Genomic DNA, 25209 nt, shown 5'->3' with positions numbered 1-25209 from the left:
CATGTTGGGCTGTAGAGCGACACGTCAGGCACCCGCTTGTGTGGCCCCCGCGCCGGCCTAGGCGCAGTTGGGGGATACTTTTCTCGACTGAGACCCGGCGAGGGGGGGTGGGCCACGCGGCAGGCAGGCACCGTACCCCGCAAACACTCCGGACCCCGCGCGCGGCGGATTGAGCGCCAGGGGATGCGGCGGCGTGAGAGGGGCGGGGTGCGGCGGCATGCAGCAGGCTGCAACGCTCCGCCCTCGTCGTGTGTGGAGCAAGCCTCTGTCGTGCAGACCGCAGGCGTGACTGAGGGGCGGCGGTGGGTGTGCGGGCCTCCACCCGTGGTGGCGAGGGCGGAGGCAGAGAGGCGGCGGGACGCGGAGGAGAGGCGGCGGCGGAGAGGTGAGTGGTGTGCGTGCGTGCGTGCGTGCGTGCGTGTGCGTGTGTGTGCGTGTGCGGTGGCTTCGACCTCATCGATGATGTTCTCGGCGGAGTAGGTGTTGCGGATGCCAATCTCCTTGAGGAAGGAGTTGATGTACCTGCGCGGCCGGGGCGCGCTTAATGTCTCATCTCGACAGGTCTCTCTCTCGGGTGACAGAGCCGGGGGTGGCTGCTGCTGGCGGCCGGCGGCCGGGCAGCGAAAGAAAGGAGTGTTGGCATTTCTTTTCTTTCGGATTCTCCCGGGCAGAGCGGCGGTGCTGGGGGCGGCGGCAAGGAGAGCGAGGTGGTGGGCGGTAGCAAACGGGCGACGCGGAGGGCGGCAGCGGCGAGGGCGGCGGCGGCAATGGGAGGAGGCAGGAGGGTCGGCGGGCTGAGATGGCAAGGGAGATGGTGTTGGAGCAAGGAGGAGCTCCAGCCGGCGGTGGCTGATTCCCACTGCTGCCCGCTCTCGGGGGAGGAGGGCGGGAGGGGAAGGCGACGGGGGAAGCTGCCACGCCAGGATCGCCGTCGGCCGCTGCACCGGACTGCTGCATGCCGCTCGGTGCGGCATGCGGAGACGTTGTGCGCTCGGCGGAAGAGGATTTGGGCTGACGGCGGAGGTGGAGGGCGGAGGAGAGGGAGGGGCGCGGCCGCACTTGAGAGGGATGTTGAGGTTCTCCACCTTTTGGAACTTGGACACCGGGTTCTGGTTGTACTTGCCGAGCTCCTCCTCGGAGATGATCTCGACGAGGCGCAGCAGCTTGATCCCGTCGCCAAAGTCTGTCTTGAGGTTCTCGACGGCCATGCCCGCCTGCTTGAGGTGCAGGTTGACCCACGCGGTGAAGGATTTGATCTGCATCTTTTGCCGCGCCGCCTCGCCATCCTTGGATCCGGACAGTCCCTCGGTCACATTCTCGTCGGGCATCGCTGCGGTCGGTGCGGTGCCTGCGAGGGGAGGGTGGTCGGCGGTCGCAGCCGTCGGTGAGCCCCAGGCTGAGCAGCCGCTGGGGCTGATCGCGGCTTGGCGACTTGTTGCGTGTCGGCGCTGCGGAGCTAGACGCGCGCCTGAGCTGGGGAGCCGCCGCGCTTGTTGAGCGTGCTCGGGAAGCGGCCGCCGCCCGAGTCTCGGCGGCTTGGATAAAAAAGGGGGCCGGCCGATATGGGAATAGGGCGGCAGCGAGAATCGGCGAGAGAGTGCGAAGAGAGATAGGAAGAGGCGGACGCCCAAGGGTGGGCGACGGCTAGCGCACCACACCCCTCTCCTTAAAATCCCTGTGTGGTGGCCGTCTGAGCCACGCGTGAGACGTGTCCCTCCATTCACACTCTCAGTCCTTCCTGGCTGGTCTAGTGCCTGGCATCTCCGCCCGTCGTGCTGAGTTGGTCGCACCTCCGTGCATCTTCGTCCTTTAGACGTTTCACCTAGAGCAAGCAGGGCGGCACGCCCCCAGGTCCACCCGCCAGCCGGGTGGGGCTTGCACGTGGCAGCGGCTTGACTGGTCGCGTCAGCCCTTTTGTGAAGCCCGACACGCTATCCCTGCTCAGGCCATGCCTGACACGCCCACCAAAAACTTGGAGCATTCCCAAACTCGGGATCTCCTGCAAGGCGCTAAACAGAGTGCTGATGCAATGATGACGGAGTGCAAGTTCGTTCCGGCCACCGCCCTCGACGGGCTCGCGGCGAACCTAGCCACTCTCCTCGAATGGAGCCGACTGCAAGACACCGACGGCATCGGCTTCTTCTTCATCACGAATGGCGCTGTCTACATGGATAACATTGCGCCCACCGTTTGCTGCACCATCCCCGATGCGGTGCGCTGCGCGCGCCACGAGCTGAAGCAGCTCAAGCCGCGTGACTTTTCCGACTTGCTCGAGTTCGTCGCCAACGACAGTCAGTCACCCCCACCGCCGACGACTTTGCGCAGGTCGTAGCTGTCCACAAGTCGGTCAGTGAGAAACAGTCTGCTATTGTGGCCGAGATCGTTGTCTCCCAACGCGTCCTCAAGCCACAAGCGGGTCGACACCCTCTTCGCCGAGGCGATTCTCAGGCCCTTCTTTGCCGTCTACCGCGAGAAGGCCGCCAAGATCAGTGGCGCTGGTGGCACTTCCATTGCCCTTTTGGCCGCCATCCGCTCCACCATTGCTGGAGTCCGGCCGAAGCTTCAGAAGCTCGTCCTCGAGACCGTCGGCGTCAAGCCTTTTCTTGCCGCCAATTTTGGCACTCAGAGTGGACGGGTCCACTCCGAATTCAGGCGGCGTTTCCTCCGCCTTACCCGGGCCAACGATTGGCTTGAGGACGCGAGCGGCTCAACCCCACACAGCTTACTGCGCTCCTCCACAAGTTCCTCTCCGAGCTGTCGCCCCCCCCAGCACTCCAAGGTGCCATCTGCCAAAGGAACAAACAAGGGCACAACAACACAACAGACGACAGGAAGTAACATGTGAGGCTAGAGCAGGCTGGCTCCGCCTCTAGCAATCTCGCCGCCAGCCGCAAGGCATGGACGAGACCGTGTGGGGGGTCTTGTGAGGTGTTTATGGACGCCCTCCTCACAGGCTAGCTGCCTACTGCTAGCCCTATCTCGCACTCATGAGAGATGTCAATTCATTGTATGAGTGTATGCGAGCAGAAGCGCGTGTGCTGAATCTAGATCGCACGCCGTGGCGTATGACTTGGGAGGCATGCGACCGCAGCGCGCATCGTAAGGTCGACGGGGTGCGCGTGTCAGCGAGAGAGTTGCGGGTAGAGCCATGGCCCATGCCTGACTGGCTCACCTACCGCGGCCGGAGAGTGGACATCCTCAAGAGCGACTGCGAGGGGTGCGAGTCCTCGAGCCCCTCGTCCACCAGCTGCGCCCCGAGCAGGAGCCGCGGCTGCAAGTAAGTCCTCTCCGCACAAGATCTTCTCGGCTGCACACCTCCCCCTCAGCGGCAACCCCTCGCTGGGGGCCACACCTCGGACCTCGCTCCTCGGGCACGCCTCCCGCCCTCTTGGATGCAGGTGCTGCTGGAGCTGCACGGCTCGAGAGACTACCTGCCTTCGACCGATGCTCCCGAGGCCGCGGTCGAGAAGCTCATGCGCGCCATCAACAAGACGCATGGCATCTACTACCGCGAGCCCAACATTCAGCACTCGGACGGCACTTGCATCGAGTTTGCCCTGCGCCGCCGAGGGGGTGTGGTGATGGGGTGACAGCTGCACATGTGTGCTCGTGCACGCATGTTATACGTGTCACACGTCCTCCACTTGTTTGACTCAGACTGCTGACTGGAATTTCGCTGTCCGCCATCGAGACACCCACGAGCCACGTGAGGCGAGAGACGTAGTGCGGTGGAGGAAGGAACCAACCACCCCAAAGTCGTTTCTCTGTGGACTCTGCCGTCTGTCTGCGTTCTCGCACATGCAACATGGTGCATGACATGGAGTACTCAGCTGTCGTGACCGTGGGATGTCTGTGGGCCCGAGAGAAAGATGTGTGTGTGTGAAGTGTGTGTGTGTGTGTGTGTGTGTGTGTGTGTGTGTGTGTGTGTTGTGTCTGCTTGCTTGTTTCATTCTAGCATCAGAGGCTGCGAAATAAAAAAAGGTACGAGATCTCAACATCTCGAGATCACTCGAGTGTCGAGAGATCACTCGCCTCTCGCGCGAGATCCTCGAGGCGAGATCACGCACAGGTAAATCACGGCACCGTCGCTCAGAGGTAGAGGTAAGGGGCCCATGGCTGCCCAGAGGTAAAGGCAAGAGGGCCGCAGGCCCTCAGAGGTAGAGGTAACCTAGACCCCTCCTACCGAGAGAAGTCACGGGGCCCCTACCCCTCAAAGAGCCGTGACGCGTGAGGATTTGCCATAGTTGAGTATTTTGCAGCGTACCCCTACCCCATTAGAGCCGCAACCCAGACGATACATATGGCGCGTGCAGATTCCATGAGCTGCACCAACGATGTGAGCTGCACCGACGCGGCCGTGCTAGCGGCTGAGCGTGGCGAGGAGAAGGCGGTGCTGGCGTGGCTCGAGGGCGGCGGGCGAGTCGACGCGACGTACGAGAGAGGCAAGGTGAGCGGCCTCACGCTGCTGATGTTCGCCGCCCAGGCAGGCCACGAGCGGGTGGTCGACCTGCTGATGCGGCACGGCGCGGAGGTCGACAAGAAGACTAGCAACGGCGGCACCGCGCTGACGTTCGCCGCCCAATACGGCCACGAGCGGGTGGTCGAGCTGCTGCTGCGGCGCGGCGCGAAAGTGAACCAGCAGAGCAGCGACGGCCTCACCGCGCTGACGCTCGCCGCCACCCAAGGCCACGAGCGCGTGGTCGACATGCTGCTTCGGCACGGCGCTGAGGACCTGCAGAACAGCGGCGGCGGCACCGCGCTGATGGCCGCCGCCTACTGGAATTGCCCCGCCGTCGTGCGGCGCTTGCTGCGGGCGGGCGCAGACGCGGCGGCGCGCACTGTGAGCGGCAAGACGGCGCTGCAACTTGCCAAGGAGAAGGGCCACGCCGAGTGCGTCAAGATCTTGACTGAGGCAGCGGAGGCGGCTGCGGAGGGCCGGGTAGGGGCGGGCGGCGCTTCCTCGGGCGCGGCAGCGGCAGCTGTGGACGCGCCGCTGCTCGGGCAGCGAGTCGAGCTCAGCGGCCTCTCTTCCCGCCCCGAGCTGAACGGGCAGCGGGGCGTGGCTCGGAGCTTTGAGGGCGGGCGGTACGCGGTGGCGCTCGAGGGCGGCGGCGAGAGCGTGCGGGTGCGGCCGGGCAATCTGTCGCCCGCTGCGGCGGAGCGGGCGTCGAGCGGTGCCGCGGCATTCTCCGACGAGGTCATCGCAGCGGCTCATCGAGGCGATGAGGCGGCGGTTCTGGAGTGGCTCGAGGGTGGCGGGCGGGCCGACGAGACGTACGAGGTAGGCGAGGTGAGCGGCCTCACGCTGCTGACGGGTGCCGCCTTCTACGGCCACGAGCGGGTGGTCGAGCTGCTGCTCCGGCGCGGCGCTGAGATCAACCTGCAGGACAGCGACGGCGGCACCGCGTTGATGGGCGCCGCCTTCCAAGGCCACGAGCGTGTGATCGACTTGCTCATGCGGCACGGCGCGGAGGTCAACCTGCAGAAGAGCAACGGCTTCACCGCGCTGATGACCGCCGCCCAGGAAGGCCACGAGCGGGTTGTCGAGCTGCTGATTCGGCACGGCGCGGAGATCAACCTGCAGGACAGCAACGGCCGCACCGCGCTGATTGACGCCATTTTGCAAGGCCAGGAGCGGGTGGTCGATTTGCTGCTGCAGCACGGCGGGGAGGTCAAAGCGCAGGACAGCCACGGCAGCACCGCGCTGATGGCTGCCGCCATATCCGGCAACCCCGCCGTCGTGCGGCGCTTGCTGCGGGCGGGTGCAGACACGGCTGCGCGCGCTGAGAACGGCAAGACAGCGCTGCAGCTGGCCAAGGAGAAGGGCCACGCCGAGTGCATGCGCGCCATCGAGGAGCATGCGGCGGCGGAGGCGGTGGCTGAGAAGGCGGCGAGGGAGGCGGCGTGGGCTGCGGGGGCGGAGGCGAGGGAGGCGGAGAGAGCGGCGGCAGAGGCGACTGCGGCGCGGCATGCCGAGGCGCTGCTGGCGGAGGAGGAGGCGGAGAAGGAGGAGCGCGCCAGGGAGAGCAAGAAGGGCAAGAAGAAGAAGAAGAAGAGCGGCAGCGGCGAGGCAGACAACGCGGCGCCTGGCCCCAGCGCCACCGCCGCTCTGGCGCCGCCAACCCCACCGCCAGCCCCATCTCCTCCGCCCGCTGACGCAGCCGCCATCGCCGCGGCGGACGAGGCGCTGCAGCAGGCCGTGGCTGCTGGCTCGTACGTCGGCCTAGCGAGTGCGCTGGAGGCGTGCAGCGGCCTTGCGAGCCCGGCGGTGCTGGCGGCGGCGAGGCGCGCGCGCGACAAGCTCAAGGAGTCGCGGAAGCGGGAGAGCCAGCGGCTGCGCAAGGCTCATGGCGCGGCGATGGGCGCGCTCAAGTCGCTCGACACTGCGGACAGCCCCTCCGCGCTCCGAGCGGGCATCGCCGCCGCCAGGCCGCACGTGGGCGCGCTGCCTGCCTTAGCCGAGGAGGTGAGCGCGGCGGAGTCGAAGCTGGAAACTCTGTCTGTTGCCTCCGAACCGGCCGCGGCGGAAGAGGCGGCTGTTGCTCGGCCCGTCGAGATAGCCTTGTCGGACCTCACCGCGGCTACCGATGGGTTTGCGGAGGGCAAGCTGATTGGCAGCGGCGGATTCAGCCGCGTCTACGAGGCGTCGGCCGACCTCCACCTCTCCCTCGCCGCGCCGCCGCAGCTGCGCCACTTGCCGCTCGTCGTCAAGCGGGCCAAGTCGGGCCAGTCGGGCGGGTTGTCGCGGGCAGAGCTCGAGGTGAAGCTGCTCAAGGCGGTGAGCCACCCGCACCTGCTGCCGCTGCTCGGCTACTGCCTCTCGCCCGACGGCGTCTGCCTCCTCTCGCCGCTGATGCGCGGCGGCTCGCTCGAGGCGCGGCTGCGAATCTCGGATCCCGACCGCGCGGCGCAGCTCCGGCGGCTGGGGATGGTAGAGCCGCCGAGGCCGCTGACGTGGCGGCAGCGCGTGCGTGTCGCGTGCGAGGCGACCGAGGCGCTCGTCTACCTCCACTCAAAGGGCATCGTGCACCGCGACGTCAAGCCGGACAACATCCTGCTCGACGAGAAGCTGACCGCCGTCCTCGCCGACACGGGTTTCGCCAAGGACCAGCGCCCGGACGCGTCGGTCCGCTGCCGCTCGACTGCCGCCCTTTACATGACCACGGGCTACCTCTGCCCCTCCATCATCAAGGGGGGCGAGTACTCGAGCAAGACGGACGGCTACGCCATCGGCATCACCCTCCTCGTCTGCCTCACCAGCCGCTCCGAGGTGCAGCTCACCGACCGGTGCGAGGACGAGTTCGACGAGCTCTGGACCAACATCGACGCGTCCAAGGTCGCAGACGCGGCGGCGGGATGGACCGCCGCTGCTGCGCGCGCTGTCAAGGACCTCGCCAAGGCGGGAGACGGGCAGAAGAGCCTCTGTCACGACAGCCTGCGCAACCGCTGCACGCTGCCCGAGGCGCTGCTGGCGCTCCGGGCGCTGCTCTCTAGCGCGCAAGGCGGGGCGGGAATGGAGGAGGCTGCGCCGGCACCTGGAGACGCCGCTGCGGCAGCCGCCCGCACCACCGGGTACGAGCCTTCGCCGCTCTCGGTGCAGGTGCGCGGCATGCGCACGGGCGGCGACGCGCAGGCGCGCATCCAGGGCAACATGCTGCTGGCGTTCAACACGCTGATGCCGCGCCTCGACGCTGCGTACGCCTCGCGCTCTGCGGCGGCGCCCGACGGCTTCGAGGAGCGCATCAACTATTGGCACCGCGAGTGCGGCCTGCCGCCCGAGCTGCGGAGGCAGCTGCACTCGCTGCGCATCTGGGCGAACGCGGCGAGGCACCACGACGCGGCGAGGTGGCGGAGGGACGGGCCGCGCAGCGAGGGGGAGGCGTCGCGGCTCGTGGCGGCGGTGACGGAGGCGATCGGAGCGCTCGAGGGGTAAGATTTGTTTCGCCTACCCTACTCCCGGGGGTAGGCCGTGCACGCGATGAGACCGTCTTGGGGTCTGCTTGCTCTGGTTGGTAGGATTCCTCCCACGTAATCGGGCTCCCGCGACGCCTGCATCATTCTCTTTCCGAAACCACAATTAACTCTCGGGAGGAAAGAAAAAAGCACGCATGTGTCGTAGCTGAGGTGGAGAATTGGGGGGTGGTTCCAAGCCCACAGTCAATCCCATCTCGTCTCAGAGTTTGCCCGTTTTATTTATTTATTTAGTCGCGCAGTGAAACCACCCCGGGGCCAACCGTCTTCGGTTTATCGGCGGTTCCAAGTGAGTGCACTTGGAACCCACGAAACCCGAAAAGAAAACACGGAACCCCCCCCTCTTAGTTCCGGTTGTGGTTGCTATGGAGCGTCCGGTTCAAGACGCGCTCGCGCGCTCGCGTGGTCTGCTGGCGCCCAGAGAACATGTTGCACCTCATGCTTCCGGCGGAGCCGAGGGTCGCCTCGCGCTTGAACCACTCTAGCTGCTGTGCGAGCGGCGTGGCACTCGTCGAGCGTAACAGCAGTCCGCCCTCTGACGACTTGTTGAGCGCACCGTGAGGCACGCGGCAGCCGTCGGGGAGCGCGATCTCGGTCAGCTTGTGCCGTGGGCACGGTGCGAGGGAACGACATGCTGTGGCAACGACGAGAGCTGTGCCTCGAAGACGCGCGCGAAGGGAGAGAGAAACGAACGAAACAACCCACACCCACCCACCCACTCACCCACCCACCCTGCCACCCACTCACCATCCGGGGCCTACGAAGCGTTTACCCACCCACCCACTTTGTCAAGAAAACGGATGTGCAGAGGCACGTGGGTTGAGAAAAAACGCAACGCAGCCCCGCGGCGTCTCTTCACACCCGTGAACAGGTGCGCCAGGTCGCTCTCCGACCTCGCTCGCCGAGCTCACAATCCGGCGCGAGCCGCATCGAGTCAGTGGAAGTTCGACTTCAGCTGTCGCGAGTGGATGGATTGCCTTGTCGAGTGCAAGCAGTCGAAGCAGTTGGGAGGGCGGCGCCGAGGCGGCGGCAGCAGAGGGCGGGGCGGTGGCGGCGGCGGAGGGCAGGGCGGTGGCGGCGGCGGCAGAGAGCGGGGCGGTGGCGGCGGCGGCAGAGGGCGGGGCGGCGGCGGCGGCGGGCCGGCGGCTGTGCCGGCCGATGCGCCCGATTGGGCGGGCGAGTTTGAGGAGGGGGGCGGGGGCAGTGAGGGCGCCTCGGGATCGAGCGAGGCTTGGCCGGCCGGCGCCGCGACAGACGAGGCTGCGTTTGGTGATTTCTCGACCGATGTCGGCGCTGCCGATGATGCCTTCCAGGAGGGGGGCGAGAAGGTGACCGACGAGGGGAGTTCAACGCCCTCTTTGGCGTCACGGAGTGAGTCTGAACGGCGGAGTGCTGCACCGCACATGGACATGGACACGCACAACACATTCTGCGGCCCTTGAGAGATCGGATCTTGTGAGATACGCGGGTCCGGATCGCCGAGCAGATAGGATGTTGGAGGTGTGTCCGGTGGACTAGGTCCAGCCCTGGGTGGCGCGGAGGTTGTGACATTTGGCGATTCCGCGACTTACTGGGCCCCTGAGCCGCTACCCGTGTGCGATTTTTTGTGGCCCGGACATGATACTGATAGTAAACGGGTCAGAACCGGCCAAACACAGGCTACAGCCCCACACACGCGCCCGCCATAGCTCCTGGAGAGCATGCGCGAGTGACGCGCTGCAAGCCGCGAGAGTGGCATCAGAGGCAGGAACGACGTGCTCTTGCTGCACCTCGCAGCTGCACCAAGTGTGCTCGCAGTGTATGCCACGGCCACTGCCTGCGGCATTGCTCTCGTGCAGCTAGGCGATGCAGGTCCATCAGCAGGGCTCATCCAATGCGAGCGCACATTGTGCGTAGCCGCGGTCAGGTGGCAGTGCACGGCCGCACACCGGCTGTGGCGGCTCGTATGCCCCCGGCAGTGCTGCTAGTCATCAACTTGCGTATTAGGGCCGCAGCAGACTGCTGCTGTGGCAGCAGCAGCAGCCTGCTGCTGCCTGATTCAGTCAAGCCAGCGGTGCAGCGAGGCGTGCAGAATTCGCGCGGTTTGGTACGGGGTGCGGACCCTGAGTTGAACAGGGGTTGTGCGCCAAGCCCTCCTGCTCGGCTCCAGCGAGTAGACAAGTGTTACCATCAACAGAGGAGAAGGATATGACCTCAGGGCTGATGTGACCAAGCGCTGGTAGCGTGGTTTTACCTCACACCCATGGTCTCACAGTGTGCCGGCAGTCGCCGAGCAGTGTCGCTCACACAAGCCGCAGCACGAGTGACTGAGGGCCAGTGAGGGCGAGCCCATCGCTGTCACAGCTGTGGCAGCCGCACAGTAGGCTGTGCCAACTGTGCAGAGCGTATGAGCAGCAGAGGAGCTGCTCTCCAGGCTTCAGGCGCAAAGAGCTGCATGCCACCGAAAGCGCTGTCGAGGTTCGCCGAGCGCGGCGAAATCGGGGGACGCCGTCACCGACGAGCGCGTTGGAGTATTCACTCCGGACAAAGACGGCCACACGCACACGAGCTGCGGTCGTGTGGCCGTCATAGCGGCGAGGCGCGGGACCGTCTGTGGCGAAGTGGGTCGCGTCCCCCGATTTCCTCAACTCAGGGTCCGCTCCCTCTACCTCCTGAGGCTGAGCGCGTTCAGACCCGGTGACCGGAGTTGGATGGTTCGATGGAAATCGCGCGAGCTCCATCGAACCATCCATGGCCGGACGGCGGAGCGTGAGGTGGCGAGCGGAGAGATGTATGTACCGCAAGACCCAAAAAAACACGGATCTGACGATTGTCAAAATGTCACCCCCTCGCTTTTGCAAAATAAGCTGTGTGCCGCTCCGAGTCTGGTCGTGGTCGAGACCGAGGTGTCGAACTGAGAGGCACTCCTGGAGGCTGCCTCCGGCCACCGCTCGACTACCCACGCACATGGCCGGTCCTGTGGCTTGCCTGGGCTTGCTCAGAAGCCTCAATTCGCGCACACCTTTGCTCTCTGGCTCCCGCGAGTGCGTTTAGGCCACTCAAGCAGGCGACGCCGAGCACCCGGACCATGGAATGCGGTGTGCAGAAATGCGAAAAGCAGAGGGAAAATGGAGAGTGGATTTTTTGCAACTCAAGATGCCCTCAGCATCTCCTAGTACCTAGAGCATCTCAAATTGCGGGTTCCCCGCCCCTGACGACGCGTACGGCTCTCTTTTGTCCTCTAAGACCTTCTAGTCTACAATCTAGTAGCTAGTACACCCGGTCACCGCCAGGTACCGCGACAAAAGGCTAAAGGTGGTGGATCCAAGTGCTCCAAGTTTCGAAAAATTACACGTTCCGGGGCGCGACACTGGGCACGCGGAAGGCGCGCACTGGCACTAACACAGGTGTAGGTGTAGGTGGTACACCACAAAAAAAAGTAATATATCTTTATGTGAGGTTACTGACTGCTCAGACTGCGCTCGCGCGGCGTCCAGCCGCTGACAGGGCGGGACTTCTCTTTTGTGGAATGGAGCGCGGCCTTCCGATTTGTGGAATGGAGTGCGGCCTTCCGATTTGTGGAATGGAGTGCGGCCTTCCGAGCTGCAGCCTTGCGGGCTGCCGATGTATTGGAGCCGACCGCAAAGGAGGGGGCGGCGAGGAGGGCGGCTGTGATGACGCTGCTCGTCAATCGCCACATCGCGAACGTGCTGGCGCACGGCGCGCCCGCACCGAGTCGGTTGTGCGACACACACCGGCACCACCCGGCGGATGAGATACGGGACGGCCGACCAAGCCGTTTCTTGAGGATTATTTTATCCTTTGTGAATCAACTCACACAAAATCAGGGTTGCACCGGGTCGCGCTGAGGTCTTCCAAAAGTTCTTACTGGAGCCGGCGACGCCCGGTGCCCCCATCCTGAATGAATTACACTCGATCGACAAAACAAAGAAAGATACTTCTTTGTTCCGGTCCTGGGGCTGGGCATATTGCAATAAAGAAGCGGTTGCTCAACATGACCACGCTGTAGCCGGCGCCGACGCCAGGGTAGGCTGGAGTAATCCGGGCGCCTGCGAACGCGCACCCCCGGGGCTAGGGCTCTCTTGCCCGTAACCCGATACCGATCATCCGGCCCGCTGGGTGCGCTTCTGAGCTCCCCGGCCCTGGATGTGACGTTACCGACTGCACTCCAAGTGCTGCAAGTGCCTCGGGCTACAACCCTGAGCGCTACCCAACGCACTTGGAGCACTTGGAGTGCAGTTAGTAACCTCACATCCAGGGCCGGGGAGTGAGAAGCGCACCCAGCGGGCCGGATGATTGGCATCGGGTTACGGGCTAGAGAGCCCTAGCCCTGGGGGGTGCGCGGTCGCAGGGCCATAACACGTCTCCGAACGCGCTTCCGAGAGCTTGGTCCTGACGACGATTTCGCATGGCCGGCGCGAATGGCCGGCCGCGGCAGCGGCGAACGCCGAGGAATCTGGGCAGCGCCGTCGAGGCTTGCGCGGAGGCCTGCGTGGAGCGTGAACCAGCGTGTGCCTGGAGCCTGCCCGCACTGCACATGCCCCCCCCCCCCCCCTCGCGAGAAGAAAAGGGAGGTGTTTCGTGCGACCGCATATATGTGAGGTGTCGCATGAGGCATGTATGTGCCGCTGTGACTTTTGGTGGGGCGATGCGCGGCCGAGAGCCGTGTGGTGAGCTCTACATAAACGGCTGTTGCTTTCGACCAATCAGCCCGCCGGGCCTCGCGCCCCCCCTCCCCGACCGGCCACGCCCTCCGCGGGAGCCCTCTCGTTCGCGCGCGGCCGCGCCTCCTCTCGCGCCGCCCGTGGCCTCGGGGGGCGGCAAGCCGAGCTCCGCGTGCACCTCTGCGAGGGAGAGGCCTGTTCACAACCGCAGGTGTGAAGAGACGCGGTCGCATAGCCGCGAGCGCAACTCTGCGATGGGGAGAGGCCGGTGGAGAGAAGCTGCTGCAGGAGCGCCTCATCGATCAGCGAGGCCGCCGGTCGCGGCGGCAGCGCCTGCTGCTGTCGTTGCTGCTGCTGCTGCTGCTGCCTCAGCTGCTGCTTCGGCTTCGGCTGCTGCTGCTGCTGCTGCTGCTGTCGCAACTGTTGTTGCTGCTGCTTCGGCTGCTTCGGCTGCTCCGGCTGCTGCTGCTGCTGCTGCTGCTGCTGCTGCTGCGTCTCCTGTTTCTGCTCTTTCTGCGGCGGCGGCAGCGGCCGCGGCGGCGGCGGCAGGATGGCAGGCGAGTCGTCGATTGCGGAGGCCGAGCCCGTGGCGCGATAGTGCTCGAAACGCGGCGGCTTCGCGCCGCCGGCCGCCGCCGCCAGCAGGCACTCGGGCCACTCGGCTGCCAGCGCGGGAGGCGCTGCCGGTGCGTCGGCGGAGTCGTCTGTTCCGAGCAGCGATGTCGTCGCGGGCTCGAGCAGGAGGATGCCACCCGAGACGCGGCAGTTGATGAGGCGTAGCGCGGCGCCGACGGCGAGGAGCTGATCCGCGCCCGCTTCGTGCAGCGCCGGCAGCGGCGACCACTCAAAGGCGGTGCAGCACTCGGCGCCGTCGGTAAGCTGCAGAAGCCAGGTCGGCTGGCCCAGCGCGCTCCCGGAAGGTGGGTTCGCGATGTCCTGCGCGGCGACGATGCGCAGCACGAGCTCTCCCTGCAGCGTCAGCGCGGAGGGGCCTTGCAGTCGAGGCAGCATGAGGCCGTGGGCTCAGGAGGCGCCAGAGGCAAGCGACGTGTGCCGACGCTAGAGGAGGACTAACGAGAAAGCGGGCATTAGCTCTACCCCCGCGGCCAGCGGGGCCGTACGGACCCGATCGGAATAACCTGGGGGATCCGGAACCGCCCCGCCGGAGGCTGGAGTACCCGGAAGGAGGAGCTGGGGGAGGGGAGTTGCCGCAATGCGATAACGGTTCCGCCGGCGGGCCGGGGGGCCGAGGCCGGAGGGCCCCGGGGGGGGCTTGGGGTCAGCTGTCGGAGAGGGTGAGAGATGAGCTGGCGCGGCCTTTGCGAGTAGAGTCGGGACGTACGGACGAGCCGAGGACGATAGAGAGACCGCGGGGGCGGGCGCGAGTCCTCGATCGAAGTGAGCTGGCCCCACTTCCCGGGGAGGGGCGGCGTGGCGATCTAATGCCGCTGCCCTCGCCCGAGGAGTCGGGCATGGGATCACCGTCGGTGGTGGCGACAGAATCGGACAGAGAAGACGAGGCGGTGGCGGGGCCGCGGCTGAAAAAGGCTAGGAGGGGAGGTCGGGCCCCGCGCCCGTCAGACGATCATCGGAAGGCCTATTAGGCACAAACCCGCCTCTGAAGACACATCTGTAAGTCTGGTGCACTGGCAGGAGCCATACTCGCATAAGGGACGCGTGCTAGCTGACTGTATGTAGCCAGCTTCCCGGCCTCCGGCGTGTCTACCGGGAGCCTCCCGGACCATCGACCTCGGGAGCTCTCCCGCACCGTTTAAGCGTCTAAGACCGTTTAAGGAATTGGCGGCCCAGCAGCTCTTAAACCTGCCCGGGCTGGGCAGGTTTTAAGCCGTTTAAGCCGCAGGCGCCCCAGGGCCCACCCTTTTAAGCCTAGGGGTCCCCTAAGCTCGATCCTGTACCGAGTTTGTTATGACCCCCCCCAATGAAGGATGAACACACCAGTGAGGGAGGGCGAGACGATCGAGGGGTCCCGTACCATGCGGAATCGACCCTATCCAGTGCTCAAGTGCTCAAGTGCTCAAGCTGGGCGCGGGGTTGAGATGCCACAGCGCCTCCACTGGCTGGATGGATAGGTAGGAACAAAACAAAAACGTCAGTACAAAAACGTTAGAGTTGTTTGGTATTGCTAAATCTCTCTCTCTCTCTCTCTCTCTCTCTCTCTCTCTCTCTCTCTCTCTCTCTCTCTCTCTCTCTCTCTCTCTCTCTCTCTCTCTCTCTCTCTCTCTCTCTCTCTCTCTCTCTCTCTCTCTCTCTCTCTCTCTCTCTCTCTCGGTAGGTATAGGTAGGTAGGGAGGGCGTGTTTTCTAGCGGGAGAATCGCGGCTGAACGCACGAGGCGGCCCGTTGACGCACATGGCACATAGCGTCATAGGCAGGTAGGGGCGGGCCGCCACGCCTTAGGCTGAACAAGCTTTTCCTCTCGCACCCCGTCTCTGTTCCTTTCCTTTCTCTACAGCACCCTCTCCTTTTCTCTATTTTCCCGGGGAACCTCAAATTTTCCGGGCTCTGAGCCGAGTCTGAGGCTGGTTTGGGCCCAAAATCAGCCAAATCGGCAAAATACCGGGTATTTTGCGGGTATACCTGGAAAAACCCGGGTATACCTGGAAAATACCCTGCGACCGCCTGGGTATCGTGCCGATTTCCTCAATTTTGCCTCAGATTTTGCCCCAGACCAGAGCTGGCTCTCAGACTCAGAAACAAACATGCTCCAGGCCCCAAATGACGTGTGAGTGTTAGAGTTGTTTGGTATTGTGCCCGTACCACGCGGAATCGACCCTATCCAGTGCTCAAAGTGCTCAAGAGGAGTGTGGTGCTAGCCGTCGCCCACCCTCGGGGCGTCTACCTCTTCCTATCTCTCTTCGCAGTTTCTCGCCCATTCTACAAATGACGTGTGAGTGTTAGAGTTGTTTGGTATTGGACCCTGCTCCACCGCCACGTCATCCAGCAGCGCCTTGTGCTCCGCAGTCACCGTGGTGCCGTCGGCGCCGTCTCTCCTCGCCATCTTGACGGTGGAGTCCGTCATCTTCTCCAAACCCGCCAACAAATCGGCAGCAGTGCCAGCCCCAGCAGCCGTCTTTCGCTCCTTTCGTCGAGCCACGACGTATTTGTCCGGACCGTCGAGGCGGGCAGCGAACACTCGTTCGAGCATCGTAGACGACGCCCTCACCGGCGCCCCCGCGTCGTCGTTGGCCTTGTTCGCCGCCTTGTCTGCTGCCCCCTTCTCCCGCAAATCGAGCTGCGCCCGCACTGCCGCCATCGCGTTCGTCGCCTGCGAGGCGACCTTCGCCACCTTGGCCTTCCTCTCCCGCTCTGCCGCCGCCTTCAAGTCCTCGTGGCGGTCCGCCAGCGGGTTGTCGCCGGCGTCAGCAGCCACGATCATGGCCGCGACACCCTCGCCTGCCATGCCGAATCTCGGCCGATCGACGCGCGTCCCAAAAGTCACCAAAAGTGGCGGCGCGTCGCAAACCGCCTGCCGTCCCGGTGGTCCCGCAGCTCGCGCACATCTCCCTCTTAACCCACCTGTAACATCACATAATGGTATTGCTAAAAATCTCTCTCATACACGGGTTCTCCGCAAAAGTCCCGGCATTTTGAGAGAGAGGGAGATTTTCTTGCATTTTCACGATTTGGCCTAAATTTGGCTGATTTTGGGCCCAAACCAGCCTCAGACAAGTCAGACTCGGCTCACAGCCCAAAATTTGATTGCTTTTCACGGCAACCCTTTTCCTGGTTCACGGGCCCCCACACGGAGTTTCCGTCTAGGCAGGGGTACTCTTTAGTCTAGGCAGGGGTTGTTTCACGGACGGAGTTTCCCGGGAAAATAGATAGGAAAGGAGAGAGAGAGAGAGATTTGTTTGGTTGAAAGGAGAGGGTGTTGTAGAGGAAAAAGGAAAGGAAAACAGACGGGGTGCGAGTTGCAAACCTCACACCAAAAAAGAAAACGGGCGCGATGACTGCACTCCAAGTGCCGCGAAGTCGCCCTTGAGCACGAGCGACGCGACGCAGCAACCGTGGACGGCCGCCTCGGGCCGCGCGCGCAAGCTCAGCCGGAGCGGCGAACTGAGCTTGAGCTTCGAGCCTCCGAGGTTGATGAGCGCGTCCGACGGCGGCGGCGACGCGACGGGCAGGCTGCCGAGCTCCGCGAGGACGGTCGCGTCGACTTCCTTGTAGCAGACACCGACGCACGTCGAGCACCTGCTCCGCGGCTTGCCATGCTCGCAGCCGCTGCACGTCGAGCACCTGCTCCGCGGCTTGCCATGCTCGCAGCCGCTGCACGTCGAGCACCTGCTCCGCGGCTTGCCATGCTCGCAGCCGCTGCACGTCGAGCACAAGCTCCGCGGCTTGCCATGCTCGCAGCCGCTGCACGTAAAGCACCTGCTCCGCTGCTTGCCATGCTCGCAGCCGACGCACGTCAAGCACCTGCTCCGTGGCTTGCCATGCTCGCAGCCGCTGCACGTCGAGCACCTGCTCCGCTGCTTGCCATGCTCGCAGCCGCTGCACGTCGAGCAGTTGCTCGGCAGCTTGCCATGCTCGCAGCCGCTGCACGTCGAGCACCTGCTCCGCAGCTTGCCATGCTCGCAGCCGCTGCACGTCGAGCAGTTGCTCGGCAGCTTGCCATGCTCGCAGCCGCTGCACGTCGAGCAGTTGCTCCGCAGCTTGCCATGCTCGCAGCCGCTGCACGTCGAGCAGTTGCTCGGCAGCTTGCCATGCTCGCAGCCGCTGCACGTCGAGCAGTTGCTCGGCAGCTTGCCATGCTCGCAGCCGCTGCACGTCAGGCACCTGCTCCGCAGCTTGCCATGCTCGCACGGCATGCCTCCCCGTCGCTCGATGTACCGCTTGATGTTCCGCACACAAGGGATCGTCAATGGACGCGCAAAAGAATTTTAGATATCAGCGAGATTTCTTCTCGTGCGACATATCTCACGAATACTTGATTTTTCACGCCGTCTAACAATCGTGTTCAAGCGGCCCTCCTGTGAGCTGGTACACCAAGAATGGCTTACCACTGCCAGGGGCCACACTGTGGCAAGCTGTGATGAGCGTGGTTTGGCTTGTGCAGCCCATACGGACGTGGTATATACACATATATGCGGCCACGTGTCGGCCGGTTCGGGGCACGAATTCCGGATTTTTCCACGGCCTAACAATCGTTGCTGTAGTGGCGCCAATGGCCGCCTCCCGTCGCGCCATTGGCACCCTAGCCAGAAGTAGCACCGGAGGCAACACCACCAAGCCCACAAGTCACAAGAGTGACGGAGATGCTTGCCACGAGCACCGTGACGCCCGACCCTGTGAGCACCGTGGGCGTATACGGCTGCATACGGTGAGATGATGCACAGCATGGCCAGACGAGGGAAGCAAGGCTCGCCAGCTGTGTGTTAGTGAGGTATATGGATGTGATCAACATGTGTGCGTCACAGGTACGCGCAGCAGCGCATGTAGCCGCTGATATCGAAGACAGCGCAAACAGGTCTTTTTGCGCCACGCACCCGATGGCCGTGCAGGTCCAACTGCGTGCACAGGAATGCTATCAGCGCGTCTCCGCCATAACAGGACATGGCAATGAAGCAGCTGAGACGTGACAACACCGGTGCTGGGCCAAGGAGGTGCCGCTCACCGCCGATTGTTAGGACTGTCGTCGAAGGCGAGCGGCGGTCGCCGGGCAGCAGCTCGTGGCGATCGTCGATCCGCGAGCTGCCAAGCTTGTCACAGGCCGGCACTGGATCGAGGACGATGGCGCCGCGCGGCTGGAGGCAACGGAGAAAGGCATTGTGGAGCGGCGAGGCGATTGTTAGGAATTTCGAGGCGCGGAAAAATCCGATCGCCTGGAAAAATCAAGTATTCGTGAGATACGGTTGTGGCTGGCTGGTGTGTGTGCAACGACGCTCCATGTCGTCTGACGACGCGGCCGACGCGTCCGAGACGGCTGCCGCCTCTGGCACGGCCTCAGTGATCTTCGCGCTCGGGAGGGTGCTGCTCTCCACGGTCCTCCTGCAGCTGGTCGGAGGCTACATGAAGGTGACTCGCATGTTCCCGGCCTCCGCCGAAGCGGGCGTCGGCGCCTTCATCGGCGGCGTCTCGCTGCCAGCCATCCTCTTTCGCGCGGTGGCTGCGCTCGACTTTGGGGCGGTCGACCTGTCGCTCCTCGTCGGCACGCTGGTCGGCAAGCTCTGCATGGTCGCGGCGTCAATTGTGATGGGGCAGGTGGCGCGGCGAGGCGCCCTCGTCCCGCCCGGCGAGAGCGAGATCAACGGCGGCATGTTTGCGATCCTGACGACCAACGGCGACGAGCTCGGGCTCGGGCTGCCCGTGATGGGCGCCCTATTCCCGCCCGAGCAAGTCTCCCTGCTCTTCCTCCTCTCGAGCAAGTCTTCCTGCTCTTCCTCTCCAGATGATGCTCTTCAATGCCGCCACCCTCCCTCCCCCCTCCGGCGGGCGTCGGCAGCGCCTCTTCACGCCGCCGGCCCGTGGACAGGTGCTCGCCTTCATCCTCCTCGGCGTCGGCGTGGCGCGACGCGACGCCGCGAGGGCTGGCACACCGCCCGAGCCGAGGAGCCATCATCGGCTGCGTGGTGCGCGGGCTGCAGCGCAACCGGCTCGTGCAGGCGCTCGCGTGGAATCGATTCAGATGAACTAAAGTGAAGCTACCAACCTTTCGTAGACACTTCCGAGACCGCCCCGGGACAGCTCCCAGACAGCCGACGGCTCGTGCAGGCGCTAGTCATCGCGGTGGCGTACAACGCCGCCTTCGGCCGCCTCAAGGGCGCGCCGCTGCCCTTTTTCCTGGATGACGTCGTCAGCCTGCTCGCGGGCGCGTTCGCGCCGGGCGTCTTTTTCCTCGCCGGCACGGCTAGCGTCGGCTCCTTCTCACAGCTGGCGCGGCTCGACTCGGCGTGGCTCCCCCTCGCGCTGGCGCTGCTCAAGTCGCTCGTACTGCCTGCCATCATCAAGGGGATCGTCGCTGCCCTCGGCGGCGACCGGAGCGCGCAGGAGTTTGGCTTCACCTTTGGCGTGCTGCCGGCGGCGGGCTCGTCGCTCGTGCTGGCGTCGGGCGCCGCGCCGCACTGATGCAGGCGTCACGCAATCTCTACGCGCGCGCCACGACCGCGTAGGTGTCGGCGTACGCTCCGAGCGCGCAGCAGCTGCTGCAGCTCTCTGCGACGCTCAACGTGGGTAAGGTGGTCGCGTTCCCGCTCCTCCTGCTCGCGGCGGCCATCCTCTTCGTGAGCGGGGAGGGGCAGGTCGGCGGCGCGCGTGGGGCCGCCTCAGGTTGGACACGTCCGTGACACGTCCTCGGCGTGTCCCGCGCTCAGGTCACTGCATGGCGCGTGAGCCACGCCGCGTTGCAGTGCACGCGCGCGCTCTCGCTCGCGCTCACGGCCGCTCTCGTCTCGTCGGCGGCTTGGTGGCGCGCCTGGTGGCGCCCGCCGCTGCGCCGCCTCCTGCTGCTGCTGCCGCTCGAGCTCGGCTACCTAACGGCGTACCTCTTCCTGGCCGCGTCGGTGACACCCGACGCGGCGGGCGGAGGTTGCCGTGTCCCGATGTCCGTGTGGTGACATCTCCCCGACGTGTCCCGCAGGCGACGGACACGATCTGTCAGAAGCTCGCAGAGAGCTGGCCTTTCCGTGACACGTCCCCGGCACGTGTCCCGCAGGCGAGGCACTTAGCCGCGGACCCGTCCCGCGCAGTGTCTGACTCACAGATCGGCGAGCAGTGGCGGTGGCTCGGCCTCGGCCACGTCGCCGCCCTCTTTGACGCCGACCCGGTGTGGCTCTCTCTAGATGCGGAGTCAGATCTGTGTGTGTCCGACGAGCTCGAGTGGACTCCTACTCGGCTGTACTCCGCTGCAGTCACGGTACTCGTAGCCCGTGTACTCACGCGGTGCTCTGAATACACGGCACAAGGCTAGCTTGTGTGGGGGGGGGGGGGGGGGTAAAGGGGGTAGGGGGGGTAGGGGGGGTTAAGGGGGGGGTTAGGGGGATTGGGGTGGCGGGTGGGTTAGACTCGCGACCTGACGTTGGTGACTTCCTCACGCAGGCTTGGTTCTCGCCGCCGCCGCCGCCGCCCTCGTCGCCCCACGGGGGGTACGAGCAGGGGCCGGACGCAGGAGGCGGGCACGAGCCGGCGAGTGAGCGGGAGCGGCTCATCTTTGAGCTGATCAACGTGCTCCGATGGGCCAAGGAGGCGGCGCTGCTGCGGGTGGTGGTGGGGGAGGCGACCCCCCCCCTTCGCTCCCCTCCTCACAGGGGCGGTGTGACCGGAGCGCGCGTGACAGGGGTGCGTGTGGCTGGGATAGGCGCTGCGCCTCCGCTCGCTCTCGCAGCGGCGCGAGCGAGCGCGGGTCGAGGCGATGCGCCAGGCGCGCGCCGCGCTGATCGCGTCGCAGTGGCGGAAGAAGAGAGCCCAGCGCTCTTTTGCTGAGCAGAGCAGCCCCGCGACGCTGCCGCGAAGGGCCGCCGGAAGCTGGCAGATCGCGCGGCTGGGCGGCAGCTCGCGGGACATGCTGCCCAGCGCGCCCGCGATGCGCCGCCCCGATCGTCTGCGCTCTCGGGCGTCGGTCGTCGGCGTGGCGGCGCACGACAAGCTTCAGCACAGCTCCGCCGCCGCCGACCGCGGCAGAGGGAGCGGAGGGCGGGCGAGGGGGTCTGAGGCGGGCGAGGTGTGCGCGGTCGGCTGCTTTGGGCTGTCGATGACGCTGCCTTGGGCGGCTCTCGACTACCCCGACCAGCCGTTTGTGCACATGTGGCTCCCCTTCTCTGTGGCGCACGGCGCCCTCGCCGCCTCGCAGTCGCTGGTCGCCGGCGTCGTCTACGCCGCATTCGCCGCGGCGCACGCCGTCGGCCTCGCAACCATCGTCTACCACCGCGCGCGAGCGGAGGGGTCGCTGGTGCCCGCCGACCTATCCTCGCGCCACGGCGAGCTGTCCACCCACTCCTTCTCTCTCCGCGTCGAGGTGCGCCTTAATTAATTAATCACCGCCTTAATTAATTAACCACTCCTTCTCCCTCCGCGTCGAGGTGTGAACAGCGTCTCTTCACACCTCAGAAGACCGCCGTTCATCCTACACCCCCACTGCGCGGGCAAATCGTCGCTGCTCACGCCCACGAGCCGCCGCCACTTGCCGCACGCGTCGCACTGCGCCCAGCTGCAAGCGCCGCCGCCGCCCGCGTCGCCAGATCCTCGCCATCATCGGCGCGACGCGCCTCCTCTCCTCCGCCTCGGTCGCCGTCGCCGCCTTTGCCGGCGCCGATGTCCGTGGCTCGGTGGCGCACATGCTTCTCGTCACCTCCGTCCTCAACAACGCGGGCGGCATCTTCCTCTTCACTCTCTTTGGCCTCTTCCCCGGCGGGCCGCTCGCTTACCCGGCGGCCGTCGCACGGCGGCTCTACCGCGGCGCCTCCTCCGCCCTCGCGACTTGCTGCTCGCCCGCCTGCTGCGCGCTTCCCGGCCCGCCCCTCACGCGCCCTAGTGGGGAGGAGGACGAGGACGAGGAGGACGAGGACGGCGTCGTGGGCGGGCGCGGCGTGAGCGCCGCGTTTGACGCGGCGCACAGCGAGGGCGAGGACGAGGAGGGGCGGGCGGGCGAGGAACAGGTGATGCTCGCCGCCCTGTCGCCGGCGTGGCAGCGCACCCGCGCGAAGCTGCAAGCGTGCAGGACTCTGACCGCACACCGGCGCGGCACGCCCACCGCCGCCAGCCCCGCCGCCATCGCCGCCGCCAGCGCGGCGGGCGCGAGCGGCAACGCGACGGGAGGGGGCGCGCTCGCGAGCATCCGCAGCGGCACGCGGCTGCGGAAGCGGCAAGCGGCTGCGCGGCAGACTCGCGGCGGCTCGGCGGCCGGTGGGACGGGCGGCGACGCGGAGGCGCAGCACCTCTCTCCGGCGCACAGCCAGGGCCTCGCCCGCGAGGCGGTGAGCGGGCTGGAGATCTCGCTCGCTCCAATGGGCGGCGCCCGGCGATCCGCCTCCACAAGCACCCTCTCCGCGACGAGCGAGGAGGCCAGCGGGTGGTGGGTGCAGCGCGGGGTGAGCGGCGAGCCGGCAGCGCTCCCCCGGCGCAGCTCCGTGGCCTCCTCCTCCACCCCCGGATGTCGCCCCCCGCGAGAGGCGGGCGCGGCTCCGGCTGGGGCGCCGGCTGTCTCGTCCCCGACGTCTATGGTTTGAGATTGCTATTTTATAGAATAATTTACACAGCACTGCTCTTCAGCACTCAGCAGGAGAGACAGAGAGAGAGATAGACAGATAGAGAGAGTACGGCTTTAAGTACGTAGCACAGGCCGCCGCACCCCCCCCCTCTCGTTTGTACAAAAACTGCTGACCGGGGAATGTCATGTGCCGCTCGCGGATCCTCCTCAATCGTACGCAAACGCGCCGTCCGCGCTGCCCGCCAGGCGCAGCGTGCCGCGCTGCAGCAGTCGGCGGACCACCCACAAGCAGGCGAAGGCGCTGCCAAGCACACAACACAGAGCCGCCCACAATCCTCCTACGCGCCAGCCGTCGGTGGCCACAATGACGCCGCACAGGCAGAGCGTGGAGACGGTCTCGCATGCCGCTGTCCGCCGACTTGTCTCGCATGCCGACCGCTGTCTCGGATCGAGTCGGATCGCGGCCCACGATGGGCGGGCACACGATGGGGTGATCAGGACCGCCACCGCAGACACCTCGCGCGGCTTCTCCTCGGCGACGCGGAGGGTGGCGTCGATGGTGGTATGTGGGCTGTGCCAAGATCCCTTACCTAGGTACAGTAATGGGCGCGACAGACGGTACGAGGAGCCAGTCTGCGTGTGTGTGTGAGTGAGTGTGTGTCAGTAGTCGGCAACTGTCGTGAGCAGCCACGTCGATGACCACTCAGCGTCGTCGAGTTTGAACGGCAGGAGCGGCTGCGCAAGCAGAGTGCGGAGCAGAAGGGCAGCCGCTGGAGTGCAGTCATCCTCGGCCGTTTTTTGGTGTACCTGCCCCCTTTTTTTTCTCTCTACAACACCCTCTCCTTTTCTCTATTTTCCCGGGAAACTCCGTCCGTGAAAATCGTCAAATTTTGGGCTGTGAGCCGAGTCTGTCACACAGTAGGTAGGAATTCGAATTCCTAGGTAGGTAGAAAGGTGAAGAACAGCTCACGACCACAGTACATAGAGATTTCACTCCCTGCATTCAGTCGGCTGTTCTGCTCTGCCGCACTGGCGGCGCGACCTGTCCGTCCGACTGCGACACGCAGTCGTTGACCCAGAGGCGCGCCGACTCGATGTCGGTGAACACTCGTGCAGGCTGGACAAGGGGATAGGCTGCGAACTGCAAACGCAAAGCTTCTCCGCCACAGTACTCCGCCCGATATGATAAAGGCGACGCAGCGCACGCGCCCCGCGGCCGCGATGTCACTCGTGTCGTCCAGAACCGCGCGGCCATCCAGCGAAGTCACGTGGACACGGCGCAAGTCGTGCACCAAGCCGAAGTTCGCCTGGTGTGCTCGGATGGCTCTCCCGGCGTCGGCGTACGCTGCGTCGAAAGCGGCGCCCGTGCAGCGCTCCGGATAGCGTAGGGTCAGCATCGCGGGCGAAACGTCCAGCGTCAGGACGCCCGTGCACGGCTGATCGCATTCCACGAGGGCTCGAGGGATTGTCGAGAAAACGGTGACGATTGCATACTGTCTTCTGAAATTCGCAAAAGTTATGGGAGATGCAAAGAGACGGAGGAGCAACTTGGGCCTCAGATCGCCCGACCGCGTCCCGGTGCTCTGTGGTCGGATTTGTGACGCCGCCGCACCGCGCCGCGGCCGGCCGGCCGGGGGCCCGCCGGAGGACGAGGATGGCCGTGACGGACCGGGACGAGCTCTGGGAGGTTCAGTGTCAGTGAGTATATTGTAGAGGCCACCCATGTGCACAATATCTTGACTGAGAGCTAAGCCATGGGAGGCGATGCCGGGGCCGTACAGCAGCTTGATGGTGCTTCGCCGGCGTAGAAGCGGCCGCGGCGGGCTCCGGGTGCCTGAAAAAGACGGATTTACGTGGGCTGTGGGAGATTTACTGTCGACTCAAACGACACTGTGGCGTAATCCTCTCATATATGGCTAAATATTTACCGAGCGGCGTTTTAAAGTTCCACCGCTACGACTGGAGATATATCGAGATTTGGTCACCATGACCACTATGAAGCAAAAGGGTTAAGAATTTAACTGTCGTGCGCGTCGGGCTGGTGGTGCGACACCGAGTTGAAATGTCCGTTTCTCTCCGCTTCTCTTCACAGGGAAACCGTGTGAAGAATAAAGTTGTCCAGCACCTGTCGCGGTGGCGAGGGCGCGGGGCTGGGCAGCGGTGCGGTGTGGGGGTGCGGGAGGGGAGGGGGAGGCAGTGCGGAGGGGCGGGAGGGGGAGAGGCGCGCACGACGATGTCTCCGCCCACGCGCCCCAGGTTGTTCATCGTCAGAGAGGTCATCTTGTCGTTGAGCGTCACCTGTCGCAGTGGCGAGGGGAGCGGGGCTGGGCAGCGGTGCGGTGAAGGGGTGTGCGGGAGGGGAGGCAGTGCGGAGGGGCGGGAGGGGGAGAGGCGCGCACGACGGTGTCTCCGC

At 65.2% G+C, this 25209-nt stretch overlaps 7 protein-coding genes across 7 annotated transcripts in view; 2 read left to right on the top strand and 5 right to left on the bottom strand.

Annotated features, from left to right (window-relative positions):
- Positions 1-1513, bottom strand: part of EMIHUDRAFT_455078 (hypothetical protein) — a 9617-nt gene extending 8104 nt beyond the window's left edge. The window contains exons 1-3 of the mRNA XM_005788745.1: positions 1469-1513; positions 1060-1348; positions 453-522 (exon numbers count right to left, since the gene is read on the bottom strand). Of these exons, the coding sequence (XP_005788802.1) occupies positions 453-522; positions 1060-1328 (339 nt within the window). The 5' untranslated portion in view covers positions 1329-1348; positions 1469-1513. The remainder of the gene's footprint in view (positions 1-452; positions 523-1059; positions 1349-1468) is intronic.
- A 2910-nt stretch (positions 1514-4423) lies between these two features.
- On the top strand, positions 4424-7356 carry EMIHUDRAFT_362502 (hypothetical protein; the record flags this gene model as incomplete). The annotated part of the gene is made up of 2 exons (XM_005788744.1): positions 4424-4465; positions 6854-7356. A coding segment is annotated over exon 2 (503 nt), but the record flags the coding sequence as incomplete, so codon positions are not given.
- A 2897-nt stretch (positions 7357-10253) lies between these two features.
- On the bottom strand, positions 10254-10703 carry EMIHUDRAFT_226389 (hypothetical protein; the record flags this gene model as incomplete). The annotated part of the gene is made up of 1 exon (XM_005788743.1): positions 10254-10703. The coding sequence occupies one exon, from the start codon at positions 10701-10703 to the stop codon at positions 10254-10256; it is 450 nt and encodes a 149-aa protein (XP_005788800.1).
- A 1918-nt stretch (positions 10704-12621) lies between these two features.
- On the bottom strand, positions 12622-13725 carry EMIHUDRAFT_362497 (hypothetical protein). The gene is made up of 2 exons (XM_005788742.1): positions 12901-13725; positions 12622-12829 (listed from the first exon to the last, which is right to left on the bottom strand). Exons 1-2 carry the CDS (start codon positions 13644-13646, stop codon positions 12649-12651), a joined length of 927 nt encoding a protein of 308 aa, XP_005788799.1. The 5' UTR covers positions 13647-13725; the 3' UTR covers positions 12622-12648.
- A 1775-nt stretch (positions 13726-15500) lies between these two features.
- EMIHUDRAFT_226387 (hypothetical protein) lies at positions 15501-16055 on the bottom strand (the record flags this gene model as incomplete). The annotated part of the gene is made up of 1 exon (XM_005788741.1): positions 15501-16055. One exon carries the CDS (start codon positions 16053-16055, stop codon positions 15501-15503), a length of 555 nt encoding a protein of 184 aa, XP_005788798.1.
- A 281-nt stretch (positions 16056-16336) lies between these two features.
- On the bottom strand, positions 16337-17842 carry EMIHUDRAFT_226386 (hypothetical protein; the record flags this gene model as incomplete). The annotated part of the gene is made up of 4 exons (XM_005788740.1): positions 16337-16378; positions 16612-16815; positions 16892-17416; positions 17771-17842. The coding sequence occupies 4 exons, from the start codon at positions 17840-17842 to the stop codon at positions 16337-16339; spliced, it is 843 nt and encodes a 280-aa protein (XP_005788797.1).
- Positions 17843-18541: 699 nt separating this feature from the next.
- Positions 18542-22839, top strand: EMIHUDRAFT_467188 (hypothetical protein; the record flags this gene model as incomplete). The annotated part of the gene is made up of 9 exons (XM_005788739.1): positions 18542-19020; positions 19128-19224; positions 19367-19690; positions 19765-19893; positions 19966-20154; positions 20307-20417; positions 20690-20857; positions 20949-21605; positions 21829-22839. 9 exons carry the CDS (start codon positions 18542-18544, stop codon positions 22813-22815), a joined length of 3141 nt encoding a protein of 1046 aa, XP_005788796.1. The 3' UTR covers positions 22816-22839.
- Positions 22840-25209: the final 2370 nt, after the last annotated feature.

This window comes from Emiliania huxleyi (genome assembly GCF_000372725.1).
Source record: "Emiliania huxleyi CCMP1516 chromosome Unknown EMIHUscaffold_132, whole genome shotgun sequence".
Lineage (NCBI taxonomy): Eukaryota > Haptophyta > Isochrysidales > Noelaerhabdaceae > Emiliania > Emiliania huxleyi.
Note: the sequence above shows the minus strand (reverse complement) of the source record. Positions and strands in the feature narration are given on the sequence as shown.